Source organism: Vigna umbellata, chromosome 6, assembly GCF_029865625.1.
Source record: "Vigna umbellata cultivar VRB3 chromosome 6, Vumbellata_1.0, whole genome shotgun sequence".
NCBI lineage: Eukaryota > Viridiplantae > Streptophyta > Magnoliopsida > Fabales > Fabaceae > Vigna > Vigna umbellata.
This window is the reverse complement of record NC_142170.1, coordinates 12,606,920-12,632,056: the sequence shown is the minus strand read 5'-3', so window position 1 is coordinate 12,632,056 and position 25,137 is coordinate 12,606,920. Positions and strand designations below refer to the sequence as shown.

The following is a 25,137-nucleotide window of genomic DNA, read 5'->3' as shown; positions in this document are numbered from 1 at the left end:
TTTTGTTTGGTTGTTGGATATAAATATATAGCTTCAACACAGAAAAATATTTTTATTTTTTTATAATTCTGAGTTTTTTTTTGGTATCATACAACTATATTTTAATGAAAAGAAGGTCTTGTAAGACTTAAGTTTTTAATTTTAAATTCAATGTAAGGCGTCTACAATGAAGATACTCTTAAATATATGTTTTAATTAATAAAATTTTAAAAAATAGTAAATATTTAAGATATCTTTTAATTATAATTAATGTTGATTTAATTTGGTAATATCTATTTATTTTTTTAACTCTTCATATTTCCATTCATCTTATTAGGAAGTGGCATAAAAAATAAAGTATAATAATTACTCATGAATAGTTTGAGTTATGTTATTAAAGAAAATATTAAGGATTGAAGTCAATTATACTCGTCCCAGTCATGATGATGTACAGACTTATAAAATGGATGATATCATTGTTTTTTAATTTGCTATCATAAATTATATATGGTGTGAGTAGAAAAAAAAATACAATATAATATAATGTATTATATGTGTTTTTCTTTTACCAATAACAAAAAAATATTAGTAGAAATGGAGAATAAAGAGTTACTCTAACTTAAAAACAAGCTATAAATAGATAAGAAAAGGAACAAACTTACAATATATATATATATATATATATATATATATATATATATATATATATATATATATATATATATATATATATATATATATATACGAGTTTGTTAAATTGTGTACGTCTGTTTTTTAATTGGTACATTTTAGCAATGTGTATCGGATTTTAGTAGGCAAACATATCATAATATATCATGGATTATAAGTTATAAGGTTAAAGGTATTTTAATAATTTTTATTCTCAAAACTAAAAAAAAACTCACACCACAAACCCTTGCTCACCTCTCTTATCTCTCTCAACCCTTTCACTTTCATCTTTCTCACTCCAACATTTTTTCTGTCATCCTATGTTAGTCTCAATTGAAAAAAAAAATCAAAAAGACTCGCCTAACCCTAATCTACCTTTTTCACTTATCTAATTTGTTTCTCTCTCATTTCTATATTTTTCCTCACTCACACACAACAACCTGCAACATCTTGCTATTGCTTTGTTCGTTCATTTATTTTATAGTTTAATAAATAATTGATGATGTTGATGTTGATTTTTGATTCGAGAGTTATTTTACATATTTTCTCTTCTGATTATTATTAAATTTCATTTTTAAATTTTAAAATTTGATTGAACTTTTATATATATATATATATATATATAGATAGAGAGAGGGGGAGAGACAGATAAGACATCATAAAAAAAACATCACAAAAAGATGAAATTAACAAAATTAATTGAACTTTTCCTAAAGTATAGTATACGTAAATGTGAAGAGAAATAAATTCAAAGGTAAAAAGTGTGATAATTTATTTATTTTTTGGAAAAAAACAATTAATTAATCGTACTATTATATTCCATACATATTAAGACTAATTTTTATGTGACTTTGTTACTTCATAAACAGTAGGTCAATAATTGGAATCCTAACTGAAATAATAATAGGTAAAGAAAAATTGAAATCTAATAATAACGAAAACATAAAATACAATAAAAAATATTAATTGTTAGTAGAGATTTTGAAAACTGAATATATAATTATTCAATTTTAACTCGACTAAAATAACATTGCCAAGTAACTGCGTTAAAAATATTATTTACCTTTATATTTAATGACTTCATTGTAATTTTGAATTTAAAAGATAAAATAAAATAAAAAATACATGGATTATTGTTATCGTGAATCCTTAAATAATATAAGATTACCAAATATATCAAACATGATAAATTTCTTAGTTAATACAATACAATATTTAAAATTTATATGATTAATTCTATTTTTTCAATCAAATAAAAAACTAAATATATATGATATTGATTATTGTCTTAAACATTACCTTTCCACGTTAACCTAATAATTACTTAGAAAGAGACCTTAATAGCTTTGGTTGAAAAATAATTTTTGTTTTCATATTTTATAGATCAATAATTAATTGGAATCTTGAGAGATATGATATTTGTGTTTGTATTTCTTTTAAGCATATGTTGTTTAAAATGTTTTATATATATTTTTAAAGAAATCATTGTATTAATTAGTTAATTTAGTTTTGATTAATAAAAAATAATATAAGTAATTTGATATTCTTATTTTCGTCTATTTATTTAGATTTTTTTATAATAAATATAATTTAATGTAATCTTTTATCATACATTTTATGAAATATTCTATACGTACTTTATATTGTTTTATTTTAGTTTTTTTAATAATTTTTCTTGTAATAAAAATGATTTTGAATGTTATCATATTTAAGATATCAAAGTTTACAGTCATATTTAACATAAACTTATCTTTTTCTTACATGTATATCAATTATTATTAAAATTTTTCTATCACTACTTTTCAGCTCACGTTATTACTTTAAACATAGTTCGATTTTGAGGACATTTAATATATAAGAAAAAAGGATAGAAAAAAAAAGGAAAGGAATAAAAGAAAAACTACTAGTAATACTAGACTAAAATATTCTTATAGTTTAGCTTTAAGAATTGATGATTACACAAAAAGAGGATAATATTCATAAAATAAATGATCATTAAGAGAATGTCAGACTTCATTAAAACGCACTCCAAAATCCTTTTTAGTGTAAGCCAAGTGTCAAGACCGAGAGTTAGAATTTCAGAGAATGGAAAACAGGTGGCTGCAAGGAATTGAACGTTCGGTTTTAGTTGATAGAAGCAAAATCTAAGGTTCAAAAGTTTACACCATTCTCTACATGCAACCATTTTCCTCTCTGATTCCCGAAACTCCATTTTCTCCTCCTTCTCACTACATCTCCGTCATCTTCTCCCTAAGGAAATACTCACCTCTTCTTCTCCGATCTCCGTTCAAGCACCGTAGAAGCACTTCCGGCGCCAAGAGCTTCAGTTTGAACCGATCAGTTTCGAGTTCTGAACTGGTAAGTTCTTCTTGTCCTTAGTCGTTCGTTATCTGGTACATGCAAACCAAGTTCTGGTTGCATGATTTCATCTTATCTGAGCCATTGTTGGTATTCTGTTATTTGGTTTAGTTTGAAGAATTTTTGAACGTAAGGGTAGAAGGAATTGTAGTCAGGCGAGCCTTAATTCTGCCTCTAGGAACGTACGTTCACGATCAGAGGTAAGGGAAGCTTATTTAATTTAATTTGTATGATTATGTGTGTTGCATGAATGTTCGTTGACTTGAATGAATTAATATATGATGGTTGATATGTTTGGATTATATGAAGTATGAAAATTGATTATGATATGAATGTATAAAGTTATGAAACTATGTGTTAAGAAATGAGTTGAATATTAATGAATTCTGAATATGAAATTTCCCTATGATAGTGTACGTTCGTCATTGAACAGTCATTGACCGTTCGGTAATGCTAGTAAACTTGGTTAGAATTGAATTCTTTCATTTGGGAAAAATCCTAGTTGAGGACGAGTTTCTTCGCGTTGTAACACTATGCTTGAGCGTTCGGCCAAACATAGTTGTATATGGGTATTTTGTGATAAATTTAAATATATATATATATATATATATATATATATATATATATATGTATTTGTATAGTCTCGTTTATTCTTAAAACACTACTTCAATAGTATCTTATTATATATATCAAGCTTTCTAATATAAGTTTAGTAGTGTTCGGTCTTACACCAAGCGCTCGTTCTCTTTCTTACACCAAGCGCTCGTTCTCTTTCCTATGATCTATATTGATGAAAATAGCGTTCGTCCAAATTTAATAGATTTCTCTCTCTACCGTGCTCGGTCATTGACTGACATTCAGTTTTCTCCAGGCTAAATTCAAACAAGCTAAGTATTTATAAACGTTCGGGTTCTTCATGTGACTTCTTCTAAGTATTATTCTTTGAATGTTTTGAAGTGTCTATATCCATTGGTTCCAGCCTAGAGTCTTAGTACTGGACATGATCTTTTCGGTGTTCGGTTGGAGCTTTCAAGAGTCAATTCATTTAATTGGCTCACTTTGTAATTAACGTTCGTTCCATTCGTTTCTTGCAATATCTATTGCGTTCGGTTTCTTTCTCAGCCCGATAGTAACTTCCTTGGTCTTGATCTATTATGGACTGGAGGTCTCTCGGTCACACTCCAAGTGTTCGGTCTATTTAAAAGGTGAAAGTTGAACGTTCAGTAATTGGTATCCTTGCGGATCTTTGTTCGAAATGTTTAAGTGAAATGATTATTAACGAAAGAGGAAGAGAATGTGATATGGATTGAAATGTTTGGATTATGGACGAGCGTTCCGAGGAGGAATGACTCATGGATGAATATTAGAATTGGTAAAGTATGAATGTGGTCATGCTAAGCTGGCTTCATCCCGATGTTCCGTGAGTACTCGTCCTCACGTAGAGGAGGGTGGGTCATGTGTGGGAACGGCAGGAGGTCCTAGTTCTTATGGTTAATTTGGACAGATAGGACTAACCTCGAGTGACAACTGTTGAGTGTATCCCAGTTACTACATCACCCGGGTGCACAAACGCCTGTAGCTACACAGATTTCATACAGTCCGGACAGTCAATCTAGTATTAGGCTTTGTATGAACGTATGATGAAATATATCTCGTGTATTTGATTGTGTGAAAATGTATGTTTATACTGTGTTTTTCTGTCTTGTCTTGTTTTGTACATTCGTCTTGTCATTGCAATGATCATCCGTGTGGATGTGAGTAGAAGGAGACGAACTGTTGGAGGATGCGCTGGAAGAAGAGAACCTGGTCGAGGTAGAAGTGAAGACCGAGCAGTAGGACGTTCGGTCAGTAGTTTAGTTTATAGTAAGGTGGTTGTTCGATCACCTTCCCTTTTGTTTAGTATGACCGTTCGGTATTTTTCTTTCTTTTGTAAATCGTTCGGTCAGAATTGTACTCTTGTACATCTATATTTTCTTGTACTGCTTTGTAAGACCGTTCGACCATAACTGTACGCTCTTCTTATTATAAGATTGATTTGTATATTATTAAATATGATTATTCTATTATATAGTTTCAAACTGTATTTTTGGGGTGTTACATAATATACCAATGCTTTTTTTTTGAATAATTTTGTTAAAGTTTATAAAGTCTTATAGAATTGTAATTATTTGATTTCACTATAAAATTGATATTAGTATTGTCTTAATTAAGTTCCAAGTTTTTAATAAATTTTAAAATATGTATTATTCAATGTTTTTATATTTTTATATTTCACTGTAAAATTGACATTATTATTCAATTTTTTTATATTTTTCAATTAAATTTTATAATTTATTTTTGTATTAAATAGATTAAATGGATAATGTAATTATTATTTTTATATGTTTTTAATGAAAATAATAAAATTGATAATACTTCTATATTAATTCAAAGATTTATAATACCAGATAATTTTACTCAAGTCATTAAAAAATAGTTAAGATAACACTGATTGACTTGTGTACCACATATTATCTTGAACAACTAAAACATTGAAAATATATTAATAAATCTCAATTTATTATATATATATATATATATATATATATATATATATATATATATTATTTATTTATTTATTTATTGTGCTTTCGAAAAATAAAAATAAAAACCATCGTGTTCTTGGGGAATTCTCTTCAAAAGAAAGTCAAAATTAGAAGAAATATCTTTTATGTTGTTGAAGGATTCTTCGTAAATATATTTGGAAAGCTCGTGAGTCTATCTGTTATCCGTTGCTTTATCAAATTATTAACACTAAGTAACATAATTTATTGTAATTTTTTATCTGTTTTTTCTTTTTATAAAATAAGATCTTATTACATTCAAAAAAACATCTCATTCAAAGATAATTTTTTTTTTTCTTGTATTAGAAGATATAAAAGACCATTAACTAAATCGTTGTACCTTCTCAATTCGATATACTTGTTACTAAATATTTTACTAAAGATATTTATATTATAAGGTTGAATATGTTTTTATTTTTTAATTTTTTTAATAAAATAAATTTTATTTTTTTAAAATTTGAATTAATTTTATCTTTATTTTTAAAATCACGTGAATTTATCATTTTAACTAAATTTTAATAATATTTATCTAAAATTTTAATTATGTTTTTTAATTAACATAAAAATAATATAAATATGTTTTAAACCTTAAATAAATTAACACAATTTAATTAAAAAAATTAATTTCACAAAGTTAAAAAACTAAATTAAATCAAAATTATTAATTTTAACCTTTACTAAAAGTAAAAAAAATTAAAAAACAGATTATCTTCAAAGCAACAATAGATAACAAAATTTGTTTAAGGTTACTGAATACATTATGTAATCTTTATTCATGAACACAAGAGACCTATAAATATAAAATACAATTAAAGGAAGTATTCAGTCAATTATTTTTCATTGCTTACTATTTTTTCATTTATCATAGTCTTTAAACTTTTATTAACATAAGTATCACATAATCTTCTCTAATAGAATTTTTCCACAAATCATCTTAATAACTCAATTCCTTTTTATCAATAGTTGTCGGTTCGGTTCGGTTCTCCACAATTTAAGAGCAACATTTTTTCCTTAGTTGAACACAGATAAAACGTACTAAAATTGAAGTAACAGACTAACATCATTTGAAACTAAGAGAGAAAAAATGAAAACAAAAGATTTATATATATATATATATATATATATATATATATATATATATATATATATATATATATATATATATATATATGAATAAAAATAGTTTAATATCATTATTTTATTAAAATTTTATTGAAGAATTTGGTGGTGCTCATTTTCCATGAAACTAATGTGCTTGGTTGAATTTCAAAAAGTGTTTCTGAAAGTGAAAAAAAGGTTTGAGAAAAAGTAGAAGATATGATTGGGAAATTAGTAAAGTGAAAAAATGGTAAGAGAGGGTAAAGCCTAGATAGAAAAGAAGATACTGACAGAAAGAGTGAATAGTGATAAAAAAGTTGCTGTCAAAGGGAGAAAAACCTCCCTTGGTTGATCTCCTAGGCTTTTAATAAGGAATTATTATTTTTATGCATCATATTTATTATTTAAATCTGCTTTTGAAATTAAAGAAGTCTATTAATAATGTAAGTAAATTATTTGAAACTGTTGATATAATTTGCATAAATAAATAAAAGAAAGTACTGTGAAAACTTTGATTTTATTCTATTGGAAACAACCATGTAAAAAAACAAAATTGAGAAGTGTGAGTTTTGTAGTGAGTAAATAAATGTGTGTCTGACTCCAAAATTCTAATAATAGAACAAAAAAATGAACAGTGGATTCAGCATAAGCATGCCCACTTGAGCAGCTAAATAATAATAGTGACAAAAAATACAGTTTTGACAATCAATATCTTTCCATTTATGACAATGGATTTCTGAAATCTTTCGTCACATAAAGCGACCTTTAACTGCTTCATCTTCATCCTCTGAGATCTTGTTTCTTCAAATTCAATCTCTTCTTAAATATAACAGCTCAAAAATCATCAATTTATTTTAATCTTTATAATTATATTATATTTGTCAAGATAAGATGAAATTTTTCTTTTTGATCAATTTGGTCTTTGCTACTGAAAAACAAATTCAAAGTTGTTTTTTCATATTTTCGTTTTAGTCTATAAAAAATTCACTCTTTAATTTTTACACATTAAAAACTCATAATTATTAATACATTACAACCCAATTTAACACACCTTATGTGATCATTCTTAATTCAACTTTGCATTGTGCAAATCACACACATTTTAAAATATAAATGTCCACTCACACTCATCGAAAATATTATTTTTCTAATGTTTTAATTCATTAAACATAAGATAATATAATCATTATAATAAAATCGTACAAATCACCCTACTAGAAACGTATAAAGTACCTTCTAATACGTGGATGTCTATATATCAGAACAGCATCACTTCAAATACGACTTGTACAAACCAAAAAGAATCTAGAAAAAAATTCTGTCAAATATGTTAATCAGATATTAAAAAACCCGAATAATAATATTGATACGTGGAGAATAGATGAAAGAATAAATATATAAAAATGAAAAACTTGATCATATATATATATTTTTTAAATTTTAAGAATAATTAATGTCAATACACGTGGTACTAAAATAATAATTTATTTAGTTATGTTTCTGTTGCACGCTACAGTAGGGAAAAAAAGAAGAAGAAGACAGAGAAGAGAAAGGGTTTTTAATGGTATGATTTATTTATTTATTTATATTTTATTATTTAAAATGAGAATAATAATAGGGTAAAATAAAAGTAGCTTCAAACGAGAGTGCAGCTCTCCCGTAAGCAGATCTGTGTTCATATATATATATATTTATGTATTGAAGGAAGAAGGTATTCACGTTTTACAGCACCAGAGTGTTATCGCTGTTGCATAGGAGTATCAGACATTCACGAAGAACAGAGAGCGACGATGTCTGGTGTGTGGGTTTTCGACAAGAACGGTGTGACGAGGCTGATAACAAACCCTACAAAGGAATCCTTCGAGCAGAAAGATCCGAAACATCCTGGTACAGCCACCGCACCAGGTGCCAGACCAAGAGTCTTGGTCTATCTCCCAAGCAACCAGGTCATTCGTTCCTACACGGAACTTGAGCAGCGACTCACCGAACTCGGATGGACTCGCTACCGGGACTCAGACTGCTCCGACCTCATCCAGTTCCACCGCTCTGACACCTCTTCACATCTCATATCCCTCCCCAGAAGCTTCTCTAACTTTAAGCACTTCCATTTGTACGACATCGTCGTTAAAAATCGCGCTTTCTTTCAGGTTCGTGACCCCACTACGCTATACCAAGCCTAGACGACAGATGTGAATCTAAAAATTCATGCAAACTGCTTATATTTTCCACCATCAAATCTTACCTTCTCCTAGTTAGCTTCAAAAATGTCCTTATCAGTCCCTACCACCCTACCCTAACATGCATTTTCATATCCCACCTTCTTTGTTTTTCACTTTCTCTCTTCTACATGTATTTGCTGTTTCCTTGGTTCAAGGTTGTTGTAGTAGCTAATTGAATTCAGGCTTGTAATGGTTGAACTTGCACGCGATAAAGATATCTTTTCAAGAAAGAAATTCTCCAGCACTATTCTATTAAATGTGAATTAAATTCATGTGTGTCAACTAATTAATTTGCTTACCGAGTTGTTTGATCTGAGTATTGAAAGAGACAGGAGCGTAGCATAGATAAGTGAAATGAAATGAAATTCCGAGGGTATAGATAGAGTTCAGGTGGGGGTAGCTAGGTTGTGGCCTTTTTAGTTTATGCATTAATTATGATGACTGAACATTGCATGCAGAAGTTACCTTAAAACCCTAAGATGTTCATTAATTAATGTAGGAAAGAAAACGGTACGAAGTGGTGTTGTGAGGATTCACATAACTAGATAGAAACTGGTTATAGAACAATGAGTTGAAAATGAACCAGTGGCAGGGGTGTAAATAAACGGAGAAAAGAGCGTTTTAGTGGAATTATGGTGAGGATGATTCATAGGGCATGGCTTGTGATTAATTGGTGATAGTGAATCAGACTATCTGTTGTAAAAAGCTGAATTAGATGATGCAATATCTTAGATAAGCTGGTAGCTGTCAATTTCAAAGCTGCTACAGAAGTGTACTTTTGTACTATCTTATATATGTTTGTATGAGGGACCATCATTTTGGGTCTATAAAGGCTATGGAGAGTCTATTGCAGCGTGATGGTCATAGAGCTAGCTAAGGTTCATGGAGAAGGACGAAGGAGTGAAGGTCCTACGAGAGAGAAAAGAGTGAGCATTTCTTTGTTTTTCTACATGAACTGTATATGAACTCATTACACGTATCATATGGTCAAAACAATTACACCATGGTGCTGTCTGATATTCAGTGGTCCCTTATCTTATTATCTCATGAATATTATTATCTCATAAATAACAATAATATTATAATGGGGAAGCACTTTTCTCTGTGTCGATGACATTCAGAAGAAAAAAGAGCTTTTGGGTAACGAGAGAGATTTGTATATAACGACTGAGTACAATACAAGGAAAGTGAAGAGAATCATACCTTCTGAATAGACGTAACGAAGAAGGCCTACCTATGCCTTTGCATAGATATCAGATAATATCATTGCCTGCAATGCTGTCATACCAAATACTCATTTACTGTAAATCCAAAATAATTTAATATTTTAAAAAATCACATATTTTATCTATTTTCTCTATAAGATGCTTGATAATTATGTTTGTAGTTAAGTTGTATCCCTTGTTAATTTGTTAGCATTGATAGAAAATGGATTTATATGTTTATAGAAAGAGAATAACATTATTTTTTTCAAATAATAATATTTCTTGATATTATTTCTCATCTATTTTAATTATTTTTTATTTTTATGTATTTTTTAATTGATTTATATGTTTATAGAAAGAGGATAACATTTCTTTTCAAATAATAATATTTCTTGATATTGTTTCTCATTATTTTAATTATTTTTTATTTTTAAGTATTTTTTCTTCACGTGTCTCTTCTCAGGACCAAAACTAACTGCTATTTTTTTTCTGACAAGGAAAGGAAGACAGTATTTTTCTTTGATTAAATTGATATTAAGTTATGAAAAATTCTGAGGTTGATTTGTATTGAGGTATAAAGTTTATTAATGTATGGTCGAGTTATAAAATTTGGTGACTTATTTGTTATTACATCGTTGAAATTATATGTATTTATCTTATTTTTTATGATATCAAATTCACCTTTATTATAAGTTTTATCGCAGTATATCTTTAAAATTTATATAAAACAATGATTAATTATTAATTGCAGTTAAGCTCTGCAATTTTAAATATAGTCTTTTATGTGAAATATTTAATTAACTTATATTTTTTAAATTATCAATAGGAAAATAAGATAATAAATATTATATATATATATATATATTTATATTTATTTATTTGTACGTACATGTACGATGAAAAATATATATATAAAAAGTCATTGAACAGATTTGGTACTTGCAGCTATATAGTCATTTTCATTATCATCTCTGCTAAAAAAATCAAATAAAATTTGTACTTAGTGGAAGTGGATGTTATTGTCAGAGTTGGATTAAGTTATTTTGTTCATTCACGAGGTTTTGTTCTTTTTTATGAAAGGTAGGTGAATAAAACTTGAGTGGTAATATATCTCCAGTAGCACACTTTTATTTATTAACTTTAATGCTCTGAAAATAATAATATAGAATTTCATAAAATAACTTATAATACTATAAATAAAATCAGTAAATCTGATATAAATTAAGGTTTTTAGAACAATCAAATAGCCAGCTTTAAAACCAGCTAATCTTAATTAAATTTTCTTCTTTTAGATTTGAAAACATTTTTTTTTATGATAATTAGTTTTTAAGGGTAGAAGTTGATCATTCTCATACAATTATTAAACAGCACAAGCTGAAACTGTGCTGATATTGAAATTCATAAAGTTAGCAGTTTAAGTCTGATTAAATCTTATATTTCAATTATTAACACATAAATACTTAAATTTATAATATTTCTACAGAAGATAAATTACTACAAATCATACGAATATTTTTTGAAATGAAGTGAGTCTTTTGCTAAGAATAAAGAGTGTTTAGTACTTTTAGTGGTGATATAGCTGAAATAGAGGGCCATTTAGAGAGATCCTAGTTCAAAAGACATCAAGTCTATGTTATTGACAAATTTTGTGTTTTGTAATGTTAATTAACATTTGATGACTTCATAAAGTTCATGATTATAATAAATTATAGGAGCGAGAGAAAAAATATAAATTTTTAAATTTAATTTATAACTTCAAATTTATTTTAAAGAAGTTATTTTAAATATAAATCCATACTTTTTTAATTTTAAGTTAAATCTATTTAATTAAATTTGAATTGAATAGTGTTTTAAATTTTCAATATTAAAAATTTAGGTGAGTATATATCACTTCAAATTCTGAAAGATTAGATAAAACTACAATCATGTATGATAGACAAGATTATTATAAGTTAACTCAAATAGTCTTAAAACTAGGTCATGCAAGATTTAACCAAGTCAAAAATAAATTTAACAAGACTATCTTAAAGCTAAGTTAGACTAGGTGCATCTCAGAACTAAGTTAAGTTGAGTAGGATAGAATTTAAATAAATTGAATCTAATAAAACTTGTATAAGATGGATAAAACTGAATTTATATCAGATTGAGATTTAATTAATTAGTTAAACTAAGTCAAGTAGGATTAAATGCATATAACCAAGTTGAGTGCAATTAAGATATAAAATTAACTTTAATTTTAAAACATCATGTAAACTAGATATAATCTAATTAAAATGAATTTAGAAATCCAATCTATATTATTTGATATTATCAATGTTGTGAAGGTAGGAGGATAATAGAATATGGTTAGCTAATCAGGCCTGATGATGTTGGACCCACGTTTTTATATTATTTAATAAGGTGGGCCTAAGCAATCCTAACAGGGTCTAAAACTGTAATGTTAGCAATGACATGTCACCAAACATGATTCTTCCAACCAAGGAATTTCTTTAAAGCTAAGAATTTCTTTTTCTACACTTTCAATAGTAAACTTTTTTAAAAAAATACATCAATATAAAGCATTTTAAATGCTAACAGGTTTTGCCTTTAAATTTAAGTTTGAAAGCTAAAAATCGAATCTTATGATTAATCCATTGAGAATATGAAAGAATCTCGTACAAAAAAAGGGTCCTCAGAAGTTGCATTTTAGTTTTCAATGAAATTACACTTTACTGGCCCAAACATGTCATTCAGACATTTTTAAAAGGTTGATACCTAAAATGGCAGATAACAAGTTCAAGTTGGACACTAAAAATTGATTTATTTAATAAATAGAAAGAGTGAGTAAGTAGTCACAACAATTTCTCTAGACATAGACATATACATAGTGGCTTCTTATAATTCACCATCAAAAACCATGAATCAAGTACAGGTTTGACATTTTGGTCATCAAATGGGAACACAATTAAAAAGGTATTTGTAGTACGGCTTCACAATAATTCAAACATTCTGCAACGTTATCTTCATAAGTGGGCCAACATTCTAGACTTTAGGAGGAGGATTTGATTCAGGTTTTTACTGTCACTTACTTTAATGAAACACAAGTAACACGACATGCAGTAAAAAGTTGCTTCCATAATAATGCTTTTTGAAATGGAAACGCCTAGATTTATGTCCTTGTCTTCTTGTGCAATTCATTGATTATAACCAAACTGCTTCAGTATTCATTGTAAGTTCTGAATAGTACTCAACATATTGCAAAATTTCATCATTTCATTGATACAGCCGAGTCATTCACAAGAAAGTGGAACAGGATATAGTACAAGCTTTTCTATGTATTTCGTATATTTGATGTAGAAGTCCTACAAGGCAACGAGGTGTTACAAAATACAATAGGAAACCATACCACCCTAATATAGACAACAAAAATGAACAATCATACAAATGTACCTGTCTTCCCATCTAGTTTAATAGTAGTTACACACACTTTCACTTTCACAGATCTAAGAAAAAGAGTAATACTAATGGTGGTGGACTAGCTATGGGCGATATTAGTTTGATACTGAATAATATAATGGGTGAAATATGATATGTACAGTGTAATAGCTACACAGGTGCATGAGCTCATGGACAAGATCAGAAGCAGCATCATGTTAAGTTTGAAGGCTGTGTTTGCAATGTCATGTCATGTATAGAGAGGGGATGCAGAGGGCCTGGGATAAGCTGAGGGAGTCTCCATGCGGCTAATGTCATCAGCACTTCTTCTACGAACTCGAGATCCATTAACAGAAGGATTTTGATAGCCTCTACTTACATCAGCACTTCTTCTTCTAACACGAGAAGGATTTTGATTGCCTCCATTTGCATTATGAACCTGCAGCTGCTCCAATGTTGTGACCACTTCATCCATGTTTGGCCTGAACTTGGAATCTATTGACAGGCACCGCAAGGCAAGGTTGGCCACTTTATAGGCATCATCCGTTGAATATTGTCCTTCAAGCCGTGTGTCCAATACACGAAATATTTTACGTTTGTTTGCCAGGTATGGTTTAGCCCATTCCACTAAATTGTGTTGTCCAGATGGTCTATTCTTGTCAACTGCCCTCTTTCCAGATATCATTTCTAGCAGGACAACTCCAAAACTATAGACATCACTCTTGGCAGTAAGATGACCTACATCAACAATTTAGCCATTAACCAAAGAGCTGAATCTGGAATAGCTTAAATTCAGAAATGGAAAAGGTCATGAAATGGTTTGTTTGGTGTCATAAAACCAGTAGTACCTGTGGCTAGATATTCAGGAGCTGCATATCCGTAGGTTCCCATTACCCTGGTGGAGACATGGCTTTTGTCACCCGTTGGTCCATCCTTTGCCAGCCCAAAATCAGAAAGTTTTGCATTGTAATTCTGTGTGATCAAACAACATACTTATTCCAGATCTGATATGCAAATAGCTTCTACATATTGAATACGAAAAATTAAAAGTTCACATACCGAATCCAGCAATATATTTGAAGTTTTAAAATCTCTATATATCACTTTTGTTTCAGCACTGTGTAGAAAGGCAAGCCCTCTGGCAGCATCAAGAGCAACTTTCAAACGGAGGCTCCAAGAAAGTGGCTGAAAATATGAACCTCCTGTTACAGTAGATATTGCCAGTGTTAAACAGATTTCTCATGTTAAGACTATGAGAGAAGATGGAAAACTTACTCCTGAACAAATGGTTTTCCAAGCTTCCACGAGGCATAAATTCATAGACAAGAAGGCGGTGTTCATCTTCCAGGCAAAACCCAATCAATCTCACTAGATGAGGATGAGAAAGCTGTCCAAGATAGTTTACTTCAGCCTAAAAGAGAAAACAGAAACATGGTAAGGCAATCACATCTTACCCACCAAAAATAATCTCCCACTATTTTCAACCATAAGTACTATTGTATATTGTATTGAAATGGTAACAGGTCTAAAATGTAACGAAGCAACATCGTCATGTAACTTGGCAGAACATGGACAACATAAGGCAACTTGAGATTTGCTTGCTTCTCAAATCATTAACCATGAATTGCACTATGGTGTAACGTCAGCATCATTTGTTTCTTAATTAGTATGGAGTGTGAAGAAAGGATTTGACAAAGCTTACCAACCACTCCCTGTGACCCTGGATGCCATCTTGATTAAGTCTTTTCACAGCAATAACAATACCAGTGCCAGGTTTTGTAGCAGTTAACGAATTCTCATCAATCCACCCTTTAAAAACTGATCCAAAACCACCTTCTCCTAACACACTGTCTGGACGGAAATTCCTAGTGGCCGTCTTAAGTTCTGATAAGGTAAAGCTCTTCAAATTGGATGACTGCAAGATCTCACCCTCGCTCCGAGGAGTCAGAGGGACCGAGTTTCCTGATACCTTTTCGTTTGTGCTGCCAAGATAATTTCCATCTGTACTCACATACTTTGAGTTGAACCCTGCCAAACCAAACCAGTCATTACAATCAATTGGTTAAACTTCATCAATGCCAAATCAAATATAACATTCACTCAACTGGATCTTCAATCATGTTTACACATGGATCACATTGGTATATGTGAAGAGAAAGATTCACAGTGTTAAGCCTAAGCTTTAAGACTACTCACCATGAGATGAAAGCACAGAATATTAATTCAGATAAACAAAAGTTGAATTTTAGAAACCAGAGTAACCGAAGTTGATTTAATATTTGCTCAACGAACCAAAGAGTGTAATCAAACAATAGGAAATGGAAAGAAACGAAGCATAACTTCAATTTACCAAAAAAAAATTTCTTCCTTTTAAATTAAGAGGGAAGGAAAGGACAAAACTTGGACTAGAAAAAAGAGAGAGCGAGAATACCCTGAAGTAAAAGTGATAAGCATTTAAGCACAAGGACAGAAACTTAAGTGAAGGAAAAACAGGGCACATTAAAGAGGGAAAAAAAAATCAAGGGAGAGATACATAGTTACATACCAGTGTTATACGGGCTTTCAGCTTTAATTTGGGCACTCAAACAAACTCCCATGTTGGCTAGATAACACAAGATCTTGCAGAAAGCACGAAACTTGAATTGAATACAGAGTACAGAAAAGAAATTGAGATTGAAAAGACAGAAGATTGGTGAAGGAGAAGGCTAAGAACGTGTTTGCAGAGACAGGGTATGTGCCTGTTTACATCGGTTGAGAGAAAAGAAGAGAGATTTGGGTAAAAGAATGGATGGGTGGAAGTAGAGTAGAAAATTAATAAATAGGAACAGAAAAGAAGGAGAAAGTTGAAAAAGAAAAAGGAAAGAAGAAAGTGTTGTGTTGTGTGAGTAGTGAATGGTGGTGAGTGAGGAAGCAGTGACATTCATGGTATGACAATGAAGTATGAAGCATGAAGCATGGACCCCTCATGTTCCTGTTTTATTGGTCTCAATGGGCCATGAGACGATGATTCGCATTTTTCGTAGACACTGTGTACTACTGTACAAAGTTTCTCCAAAACAAACTATACTAAGTTCCAATCTCATACACGGCTTACACGCACCATCATTTCTGTCCTGTCTCACCATCTATCAAACCATCTTACTCCAATGGACCAAGCTGTATTCAAAGTTCCTGTTTTCAGAAACACTGCAAAATCTGTTCAAGAAAAACAAATATTTTTTTTTATTTGGTTAAATTGTATTCTTTTTTATTATCATATTGTTACTGCAAGTTATCATGTATGTATTTTTTTTCCTTAAAACAAGGAAGATGTTTGGTGACTATAGTAATAAGTGAACTATACCTTACAGAAGTAGGTAGATGTGATCACGTGCTCCTTAATAAATGAATAAAAGGTATTAATGACACCTCTGGATTAGAGATTGCAAAATAACATAGATATTTTTAATGAATATTTATAAATAATGGATATAAATATTTAATTATTTACATGCTAATGGAGTACGTGTATTTATTTGTTAATTATTTACTCATATTATACTAGAGAATATAGTTATTAATCACTTAAATTATATAATTCATATAATACATCAAATAAATAAAATTATTAATAAAGCTACCCATAAATATATGAAATCATTTTTTATTTTAAGACATGGATGGTGCATAATAAAAGTGCAAGAAACAACATGTTCTAAGTGTCTTTTTTTTTCTAAATTAGCTAGAAATCTTTTAACTTAGTCAATGTATAATGCATGGAAAAATTGTTTTCCTTTTTAAATTTTTCTAGTAAACACATTTTTTCTTTTAATTTTTTTGGTCAATTTGATCATATAACTTACTCTCCTTCCTAAATTGTATTGTGATGCTTTTGCAAATTAGTTTCACCGTATTGTCGAAGTTCAAAGTATTTAATGTCAAAGTAATATAGACTTTAATTCTTTCGATGTCAAATTTCAACAAAAAAAAAATTACATTCATATAAATATAAAATAAAAGTATAAAAAAACAATTTAATAAAAACATAATTATAAAAAATATAATGTTTGGTGCATAATGAATGGACAAAATGCAGCAACAAGCATGTAGAATTAGATTGCTGCTATGTGTTTGAGTGATGTCAATTTCAAGAGATTTTTTTTTCTTGAAATATTTTCCATATAAAATATGTGGTTACAATTACTTCATTTCATTGCCACAAACGACACTTCATGTCTAATAGTACAAACAATTGGCCATAGGCCAACTACTTTACAGATAGAAATAGACTTTTATACACTTTCATCTCCCTATATTTTATAACGTCTCATCAATTTAATATATTACTATGTCTATATATTACAATAATAATAATAATAATAATAATAATAAATAATAATAATAATAATAATAATAAGTAATATGAGTAATTACAAAACACCGGAATGTTAGCTCCCAACCAAATATATACAATACCAAAAAAAAAAAAGAATGGCCCATAAGTTGTAAAATAAAACATATTAAACGATATATATTTTTCCTATAATATTATCAACATGTTGCATACCATAAATTTATATTAAGGTAATGAATCTTTAATCATATTCATATCTTTACAAACGAATATAATAAATTATATTAAAGTAATAAATCTTTAATCATATCTTTACAAAAGAATCACATTTGATATTTTCATAAAGATTCACATATGTCTTTATCAAATTTTGATATTTGATCTATCATAATTGATAAAATCAAGTTAAGTATCTTATGTTACGATGATTTTTTTTTTCAATATTAGTGATGTCAAATCCACATTTAACCTTTTTAATTTATATGATTAGATTATCGGTAAATTATATAATATTTTATTTTCTTCATGAGTTCAACATTTAATATTATTCTTTTTGGAATCTAATATAATCTCTGACAGTACAAACATATTTTTAGGACCTACAAAACATTGTCTAAGATTGAATGCCTGTGACTATTTTATTTCATCACGTGTTTTAGAAAAGAGAGTTATATGAACTTCTTTTTCACTCAAGCTATAAGTCTTTTTTAAAGTATAAGCTCCATCACTTAAATGTTCATCTTATTATTCAAGTAAGTAAATAATTTATGTAATTATAACTCATTTTTTAAGAATTTTGCACTAATGCTCAATCAATCACGTAATTAAATTATAAAACGATTAATAATTCCATTTAACACCTTTATTATAGTTAAAAAAATTCAAAACATCAATCATTAATCATATCCTGTTTCCTACATAGCAATTCCTTTTTTTATTCACTTCTAAGAAATTTTTGTCTTTTTTTAGACTCCACAAATTTATTAATTGATCCACATTTTTAATTTTTTTTTGTAAATTTTATTTAAAAACGGTATTTTCTTTATATGTGTGAGAGACTTTTTAATTTGTCAATTATTTTACAATTGTCCACTTTTTCAGTGTGAATATGCAATAATTTTCATTTTAAATAACTATTAAAATTTAATAACTTTACTGCATGATAATCTTATTATTGAATATAAATAACATATTTTTTAAAATTTAATTTTGTAGATAAATAATAATACTTTTATTGATTTATGAAAATGAAAGAAGCTCGTGACATGGAACTGCAAAATCGGAAGAAAAACAGGTGTACGTGATGTGATTTAACAGTTTGACGTCAGAAGAGAATAAGAGAAGATAAGAAGAGAAATTGAGTTAGCGGATCTAAACTCTGCAGTTCCTTTTGTCGTCTTTCATTCATTTTCTCATTATACGAATTAAAAAAAACAATAAACAAAGAAAACAAAGATATGTAATACAATTATGGAAATCAACTTGCAAAGTCTTAATTAGTAAATAAAATAAAGGCAATTAATGTATCTAAGAATTATATCACATGTTAAAGGAAGACTTTCAAATACTATTAAATAAAATATTTTTATGTTTAATTTGATTAGTGGGTGATTATTATATTGGCAATAAATTAAGTGAATAATAAAATTCAAAAAAATTGATTTTTTTTTTAAATTTGATCAATGAATTGTATTTTTTTCTACTACGTTCAAAAATTATTTAAGATTCAAGATTTAAAAGATATTTTAAATATTCTCTTAGCATCATTTAAAACTTTAAAAAAAATTGTGACAAAACTTCAATTTAAAAAAAAAATATTGTGATAAACCTAACTATATTTTTCCAAAATTCGAAACAAATACTAATTAAAATAAGAAAGGTAAAATAAACTTATTTAAATGAATAATTATCCAAGAAAAATATACTTTCTAAATTTGGGTTTAAAAATGTATAGGCTAAAAAATATACTTTTTACTTTATTAAATCTAAACAATTAACAACATAGTAATTATGAAAGTTGGTAAACATTTCATATCAGTTTCATGGTAAAAAAAATTCATGTTGACTAATGAAATATAAAAAATAATTAAAAAATAAGTAAATAATTAGATAAACTTATTATTAGAATGTTAAATCAAAGGATGTGTGTAATTTACTACTGATGAAACCATAAATAGATGTGAAATGTGAAGAGGTGGTGGGTGCAATGGACTTTCCTCCAATTGATGAGTGGGACCAAACCAAAATAAAAATATAATTTTCACGCAATATGTTGAAAAAAAATGAGAAGTTGGAGCTACCAAAAAAAGAAAAATGAAAAATTGTGAACCGTGAAATAAGTAAATGATTCAACCAACTAGGCTAGAAAATTTTGAAGACTTGAATAAAGTTGTAAAAAAGTACAAAATTTGGAGCATAAAGAAACTCATTCAATCAATTTAAACTTTAATTTCTTTCTAGTGTATGTTCTCTTAAATTTTTGCTTTGTGCTCCAATGGCTTTTAACTTTTTAAGTGTAGCAATCTATGCCCATTGGGATCAAAACTTGTGAATTAATAAAGGAAAGCCACCATGTTCTTTGGAAAGCATTTATTGCTTTTCAAGCCAAAAAGGGCAAAAGGGTTTCCCTAAAGATAGAAGAAGACTATTTTAAACATCAAAATGCATTTCTAAACTTATCATTCAAACACTAAGTAAGGTTCAACTTAACAAAATTAGAAATTTGGTACAATAAAATCCCATTAAAAAAAAATCACGATGGATGTTTATTGAGTATTTAGTTAGAAGAATTTTAGAAGATAATTCGTTTTTATAGAATTTAAAATGTTTAATAATAAAATATGTTGTTTTAATACAAAATTAAAAGAAACAATTTTTTTTTAAATTCATGATTACTTTAAATTATAAAATTTCATATTTCACCTAAAGAAATGATAAATTCTTACTTGACACTTTTGTATATTATATTTATGTTTTTCCTTGATGGTAATGGTAGATTCAACATTGATCAATTAATGTTAGTCGGGATGTTTTTGGACAAAAACTGTAAGAATTTAATTTTTAAAACATATGTTGTGATTATTTATCCATCAATGTTAGCTAAGATTTTGATTTTTTTTAAGAACTATTTTCTAATTGAAATCAGTTATATTTATTTTATTGATAATATTGATACTACATCTTTTCTAAAGTTAGGATTTTTTTGTTGAGGTTGTGAGAACCCTTGTTTTCATTTTTTTAATAACTTATTTATAAAAAATATAAGCAAAATTTTTAAAACCCAATAATTAAAGCAAAGATGTTTACACGTTTAAAACTCATTTCATTATTTCTCTGTGAATTTTTCTTCCTCCTCACCTCCTAGGAAATTCACCCTTCTCTCTCCTTTTTCTTGGAGCAAACTTGGGAGAAAGACTCTCTTAAAGAACTCTCAACATTTCAATCTAAAAGAGAAGCTTGAATGATGTGGTGATTCTCAAAAAGAATAGTGGTAGACTCCTCCTTTTAAGGTAAGACAAACTAAACAATTAAATGTTTTGTTTCTAAAATTTATTTGAATGACTGAAAATTCTCTGTGAAGTCATTTATTTGAATCAAAATTTGAGAGTTGAGTTTTTAGGCTTGTTTCTGCTGCGGGTACGGTGGGTAAATTAACAAGATTGAAAATTTTGCAAAATGATTGATTAGAATATTTAATTTGTTATTGTTGTGAATTTGTGAGTAGAAAATATTGTTGATAACTTCTGATAAACTATCATTGAGAGTGCCATCTAAACTATCATTGAGAGTGCCATCAAACATTGATGAAATTGGTCTGTTAATGAAAATTGAATAAGTGTGAATGAAACACAGTGTTGATGTTGGAATGTTGTAAGGCAGTGTAAGGTAGATGAGGTTCAGAACGAGAACGATGTTGGACTATGGAACCTACGAATCTGACAGTTCTTACTGGTTCTACCATTTTTAGACCGCTTCTTACCTGTTAATTTGTTCATCCAATTCATTGGGTAAATTGGAACTATGTTGACAACCGCATCAATAGTAGTAACCAAATTGACTATAGTTAACTAGTGTTGAACATTATTTGCCCACCAAATGTTATGGTAGTTACACTATTTGCATTAAGAAATTTAACCAAAATCCAATGGATCGCCTGTGGATGAGATCACAGGAACTTGCGTTTATTCGGCAGTCTAAACACAAAGTTGAAAGCATTTGCCACAAAGCACAGAACCAAAACTCAAACAGTAATTTCCGAAGCAGCTTGAAAGGCAGCATATCAGTTCCTAACTACGAATTTCAATTCTTCTTCACGGTGGCAGCGTTTATGATGTCCACGAACTCCGGCTAATTACAGAGAAGTACAAAAGTTAGTTGCTTAAATGTAAAGTAATTTGAAACCAAACACAACCAAAACAATGGGTAAAAAGAATTACCTTGAGGGAAGCACCACCAACCAAAAATCCATCAACATCGGCCTGTCCTGCCAATTCTTTGCTGTTTCCTCCATTTACAGAACCTGCAGTTAGTGAATGTTCGTTAGATCAGAAACTCACTGTTTATTCTTGACACACAACTACAAGTAAATTACATACGATACAATAGAGAGGGTAAAGTGCATGCAAAATTACCTCCATAGATAATTCTTACAGATGCAGCAACTTCGGCACTCACATTATCCTGAAACCATTTCCTCAAAGCAGCATGAACCTAAGGCCAAAAAAACCCAACAAACATCTTACAAAAGATACAAGATGAAGGAAATCACGGGGTATCAAATGTCTACATTGGCAAAAGGTCAAAGAACAACAAGATAGAGAGAGTTACACAAGCCCGAATATTTAAGAGAAATAAAATTTATAAATAAAAAAATCAGTATAGTGACAAGCAAGTTTTCACTAAAACAATAGTATTATTGACAAAACATAGGCTAGCATACCTCTTGAGCCTGAGCAGGTGTTGCAACCTTTCCTGTTCCGATGGCCCAGACTGGCTCGTAGGCCAAAACAACATTGTCCCAGTTTGATATTTTAGCTGCAAACATAATTCAGGTCAACTAAAATATAGATTGATAACAGAAGTAAGCAATGAACAATGATAATATGTTAAAGCAACTATTAATAGTTCTATAACAAGAACTGCAAAAGGCTTATACAGTGTTTGTGAGAAAATCAGACAAATAAAACACAACTTAATGAGTATGCAGAAAATTAAAACTTGTATATGTAGTGTGTGTGTGTGTGGGGGTGGGGGGGGGGGGGGGGGGGTGGTGCGCGGGGGAAGGGGGTTGGCGGCGGACGGGAGTACCTGCAATTGCTTTTGTTTGCTCAGAAACAACAGCTGTTGTTGTACCAGCTTCACGCTGTTCAAGAGTCTCTCCGATGCAAGCAATAACTTTCAGACCTTGTGCAAGTGCATATGCAACTTTGTCTCCCACAAACTGATAGACGGTAAAGCATGTGGTAATGTTATAATTTATGTCATTAAACTTAAAAAAGAATTTATAACAAAAGAAGGTAAACCATAGACAACCGGCTTTGTACCTCATTTGATTCTTGCAAAAGCTGCCTCCGTTCAGAGTGACCAATAATAACCCACGGAATTTCCAAATTAACAAGCATTTCAGCACTGTTAATTCAAAATAAAAAATGTACAACTATTAAAAGATGGGTAAAACATTTGAGAATGTGTGCTATAAATCTCTAATACAAAGGGGGAGGAGTAGACAGTTCTATTTCATGGTTCAACTGAAGAAAAATATTTAAAGAAAAATGAGGTAACTAAGCCATTAGCCTAAAGTAACTAAATGCAAAGCACATAACCAAATGAAAAATATTAAACAAAAATGAGGTAACGTACCTAACTTCTCCGGTATAAGCACCACCTTTGCGAACCCAACAGTTCTGTGCCGCGACATGGAAATCAGGACGCAGTAAAGATTTTACAAGGGGAAGGAACACAAAAGGTGGACTCACAACAACTTCTGTAAAAGAGATACATATTTAATAGCACATGTCAAAAGATCATCATCACGCAATAAAAAATGGATGATCTTATATGCAAAAGAAATAAGTGGATATACCAACAATAGATATATGAGAAACCAGTCAAGAACTGTAATAGGTTCAAGGGAGCCAGGTGCTTGATATCTTTGGTAAAAAAAATTATGATGCAATTGCGTACTGTACAACTGACAAGTATAAGAAACATCGTCTCTGCTATCTAAATAAATAATCTAGGTCCCGTTATAACAAACCACTTCATCACTACATAAAAAAAGTGGTTCTGAATTAAAAGATACAGAATTAGGACCTTTTTAAAGTAGTAAGTAGTTTTATGATTATAATCCTCAATCCCAAAAATGGTCCATATTAAAGTGAAATTAACTTGAGCCAGATAGATCGTTGACAAGGGTGTGTTAAGTATGAAATGTTCGGCAGAAAAAGAGACAATCCCATAAGAAGTTAGATAAGACTCACCCACAACATCTTCTCCAGGGACTTTCGCTTCATTCAGAGTAGTAACAATCTTCTTCACCTCCTCAGTGGTTCCATTCTGCAACAAAATCAATTCAAACATCAGTCACGCTGATGAATCACTAAAGGATTTCAAAACACAAGTGGATTCAATAATAAGTTCTTCCCACGACATTGTCAAGACAGATCCATGAAAATAAAAAAAGGCATACCGGGCAATTAGAAATGCCATCATCAGATTACAAATAAAGCATACACACAACACAGATACTTTCAAGGTCATCACAAAATGGCAAAGTGCATGTTTCTTTTACAAATCTCCAAAGAGAACAAGGATCTTAGTCCGAAGAGTTCCACTACTACTATATACTGGCTAGATCGGAAATAAAAAAAGTGACACCCATGAAATGATTTACAGACAAAAATTAAAACCTTCCGATCCGTTTAGCTAGAGGTGTTCTACATTCTCCAGATAGTTTCAGAGCCCAGCCTTTTCAAATTAGAACAACTTTCGAAGTTGATCGTTTAGAACTACCGAGATTTCGTTTATCAAGATTTAAAGAAAATCACACATACAAGAAAAGGTAAATGATGTAGAAAATGAAGAGGCGATTGAAACATACGCATTTCCAGTTTCCACCGACGAAGAATTTTCTGCCCATATTTTTGTTTGGTTTGATTTCGATTCCTACGAGAAAGTGAAGAAACAGAGAAACCCTTGTTCTACAACGCACCACAAAGTGACTGTCCACACAACCTTATCACTCTTTATAACGCGGACAA

At 29.5% G+C, this 25,137-nt stretch overlaps 3 protein-coding genes across 3 annotated transcripts; 1 reads left to right on the top strand and 2 right to left on the bottom strand.

The window, feature by feature from the left end:
- Positions 1-8,351: 8,351 nt before the first annotated feature.
- LOC124834760 (flowering-promoting factor 1-like protein 2) lies at positions 8,352-9,160 on the top strand. Its single transcript, XM_047309535.2, has one exon. It carries the CDS (start codon positions 8,498-8,500, stop codon positions 8,885-8,887), a length of 390 nt encoding a protein of 129 aa, XP_047165491.2. The 5' UTR covers positions 8,352-8,497; the 3' UTR covers positions 8,888-9,160.
- Positions 9,161-13,427: 4,267 nt separating this feature from the next.
- On the bottom strand, positions 13,428-16,480 carry LOC124834751 (putative serine/threonine-protein kinase PBL9). Its single transcript, XM_088092919.1, has 7 exons — positions 16,259-16,480; positions 16,091-16,163; positions 15,248-15,573; positions 14,821-14,956; positions 14,605-14,747; positions 14,394-14,517; positions 13,428-14,283 (listed from the first exon to the last, which is right to left on the bottom strand). The coding sequence occupies exons 1-7, from the start codon at positions 16,463-16,465 to the stop codon at positions 13,796-13,798; spliced, it is 1,497 nt and encodes a 498-aa protein (XP_087949045.1). The 5' UTR covers positions 16,466-16,480; the 3' UTR covers positions 13,428-13,795.
- A 5,435-nt stretch (positions 16,481-21,915) lies between these two features.
- TPI (triosephosphate isomerase) lies at positions 21,916-25,137 on the bottom strand. Its single transcript, XM_047309532.2, has 9 exons — positions 24,978-25,137; positions 24,358-24,433; positions 23,738-23,861; positions 23,422-23,506; positions 23,186-23,318; positions 22,818-22,912; positions 22,510-22,588; positions 22,315-22,397; positions 21,916-22,225 (listed from the first exon to the last, which is right to left on the bottom strand). The coding sequence occupies exons 1-9, from the start codon at positions 25,014-25,016 to the stop codon at positions 22,178-22,180; spliced, it is 762 nt and encodes a 253-aa protein (XP_047165488.1). The 5' UTR covers positions 25,017-25,137; the 3' UTR covers positions 21,916-22,177.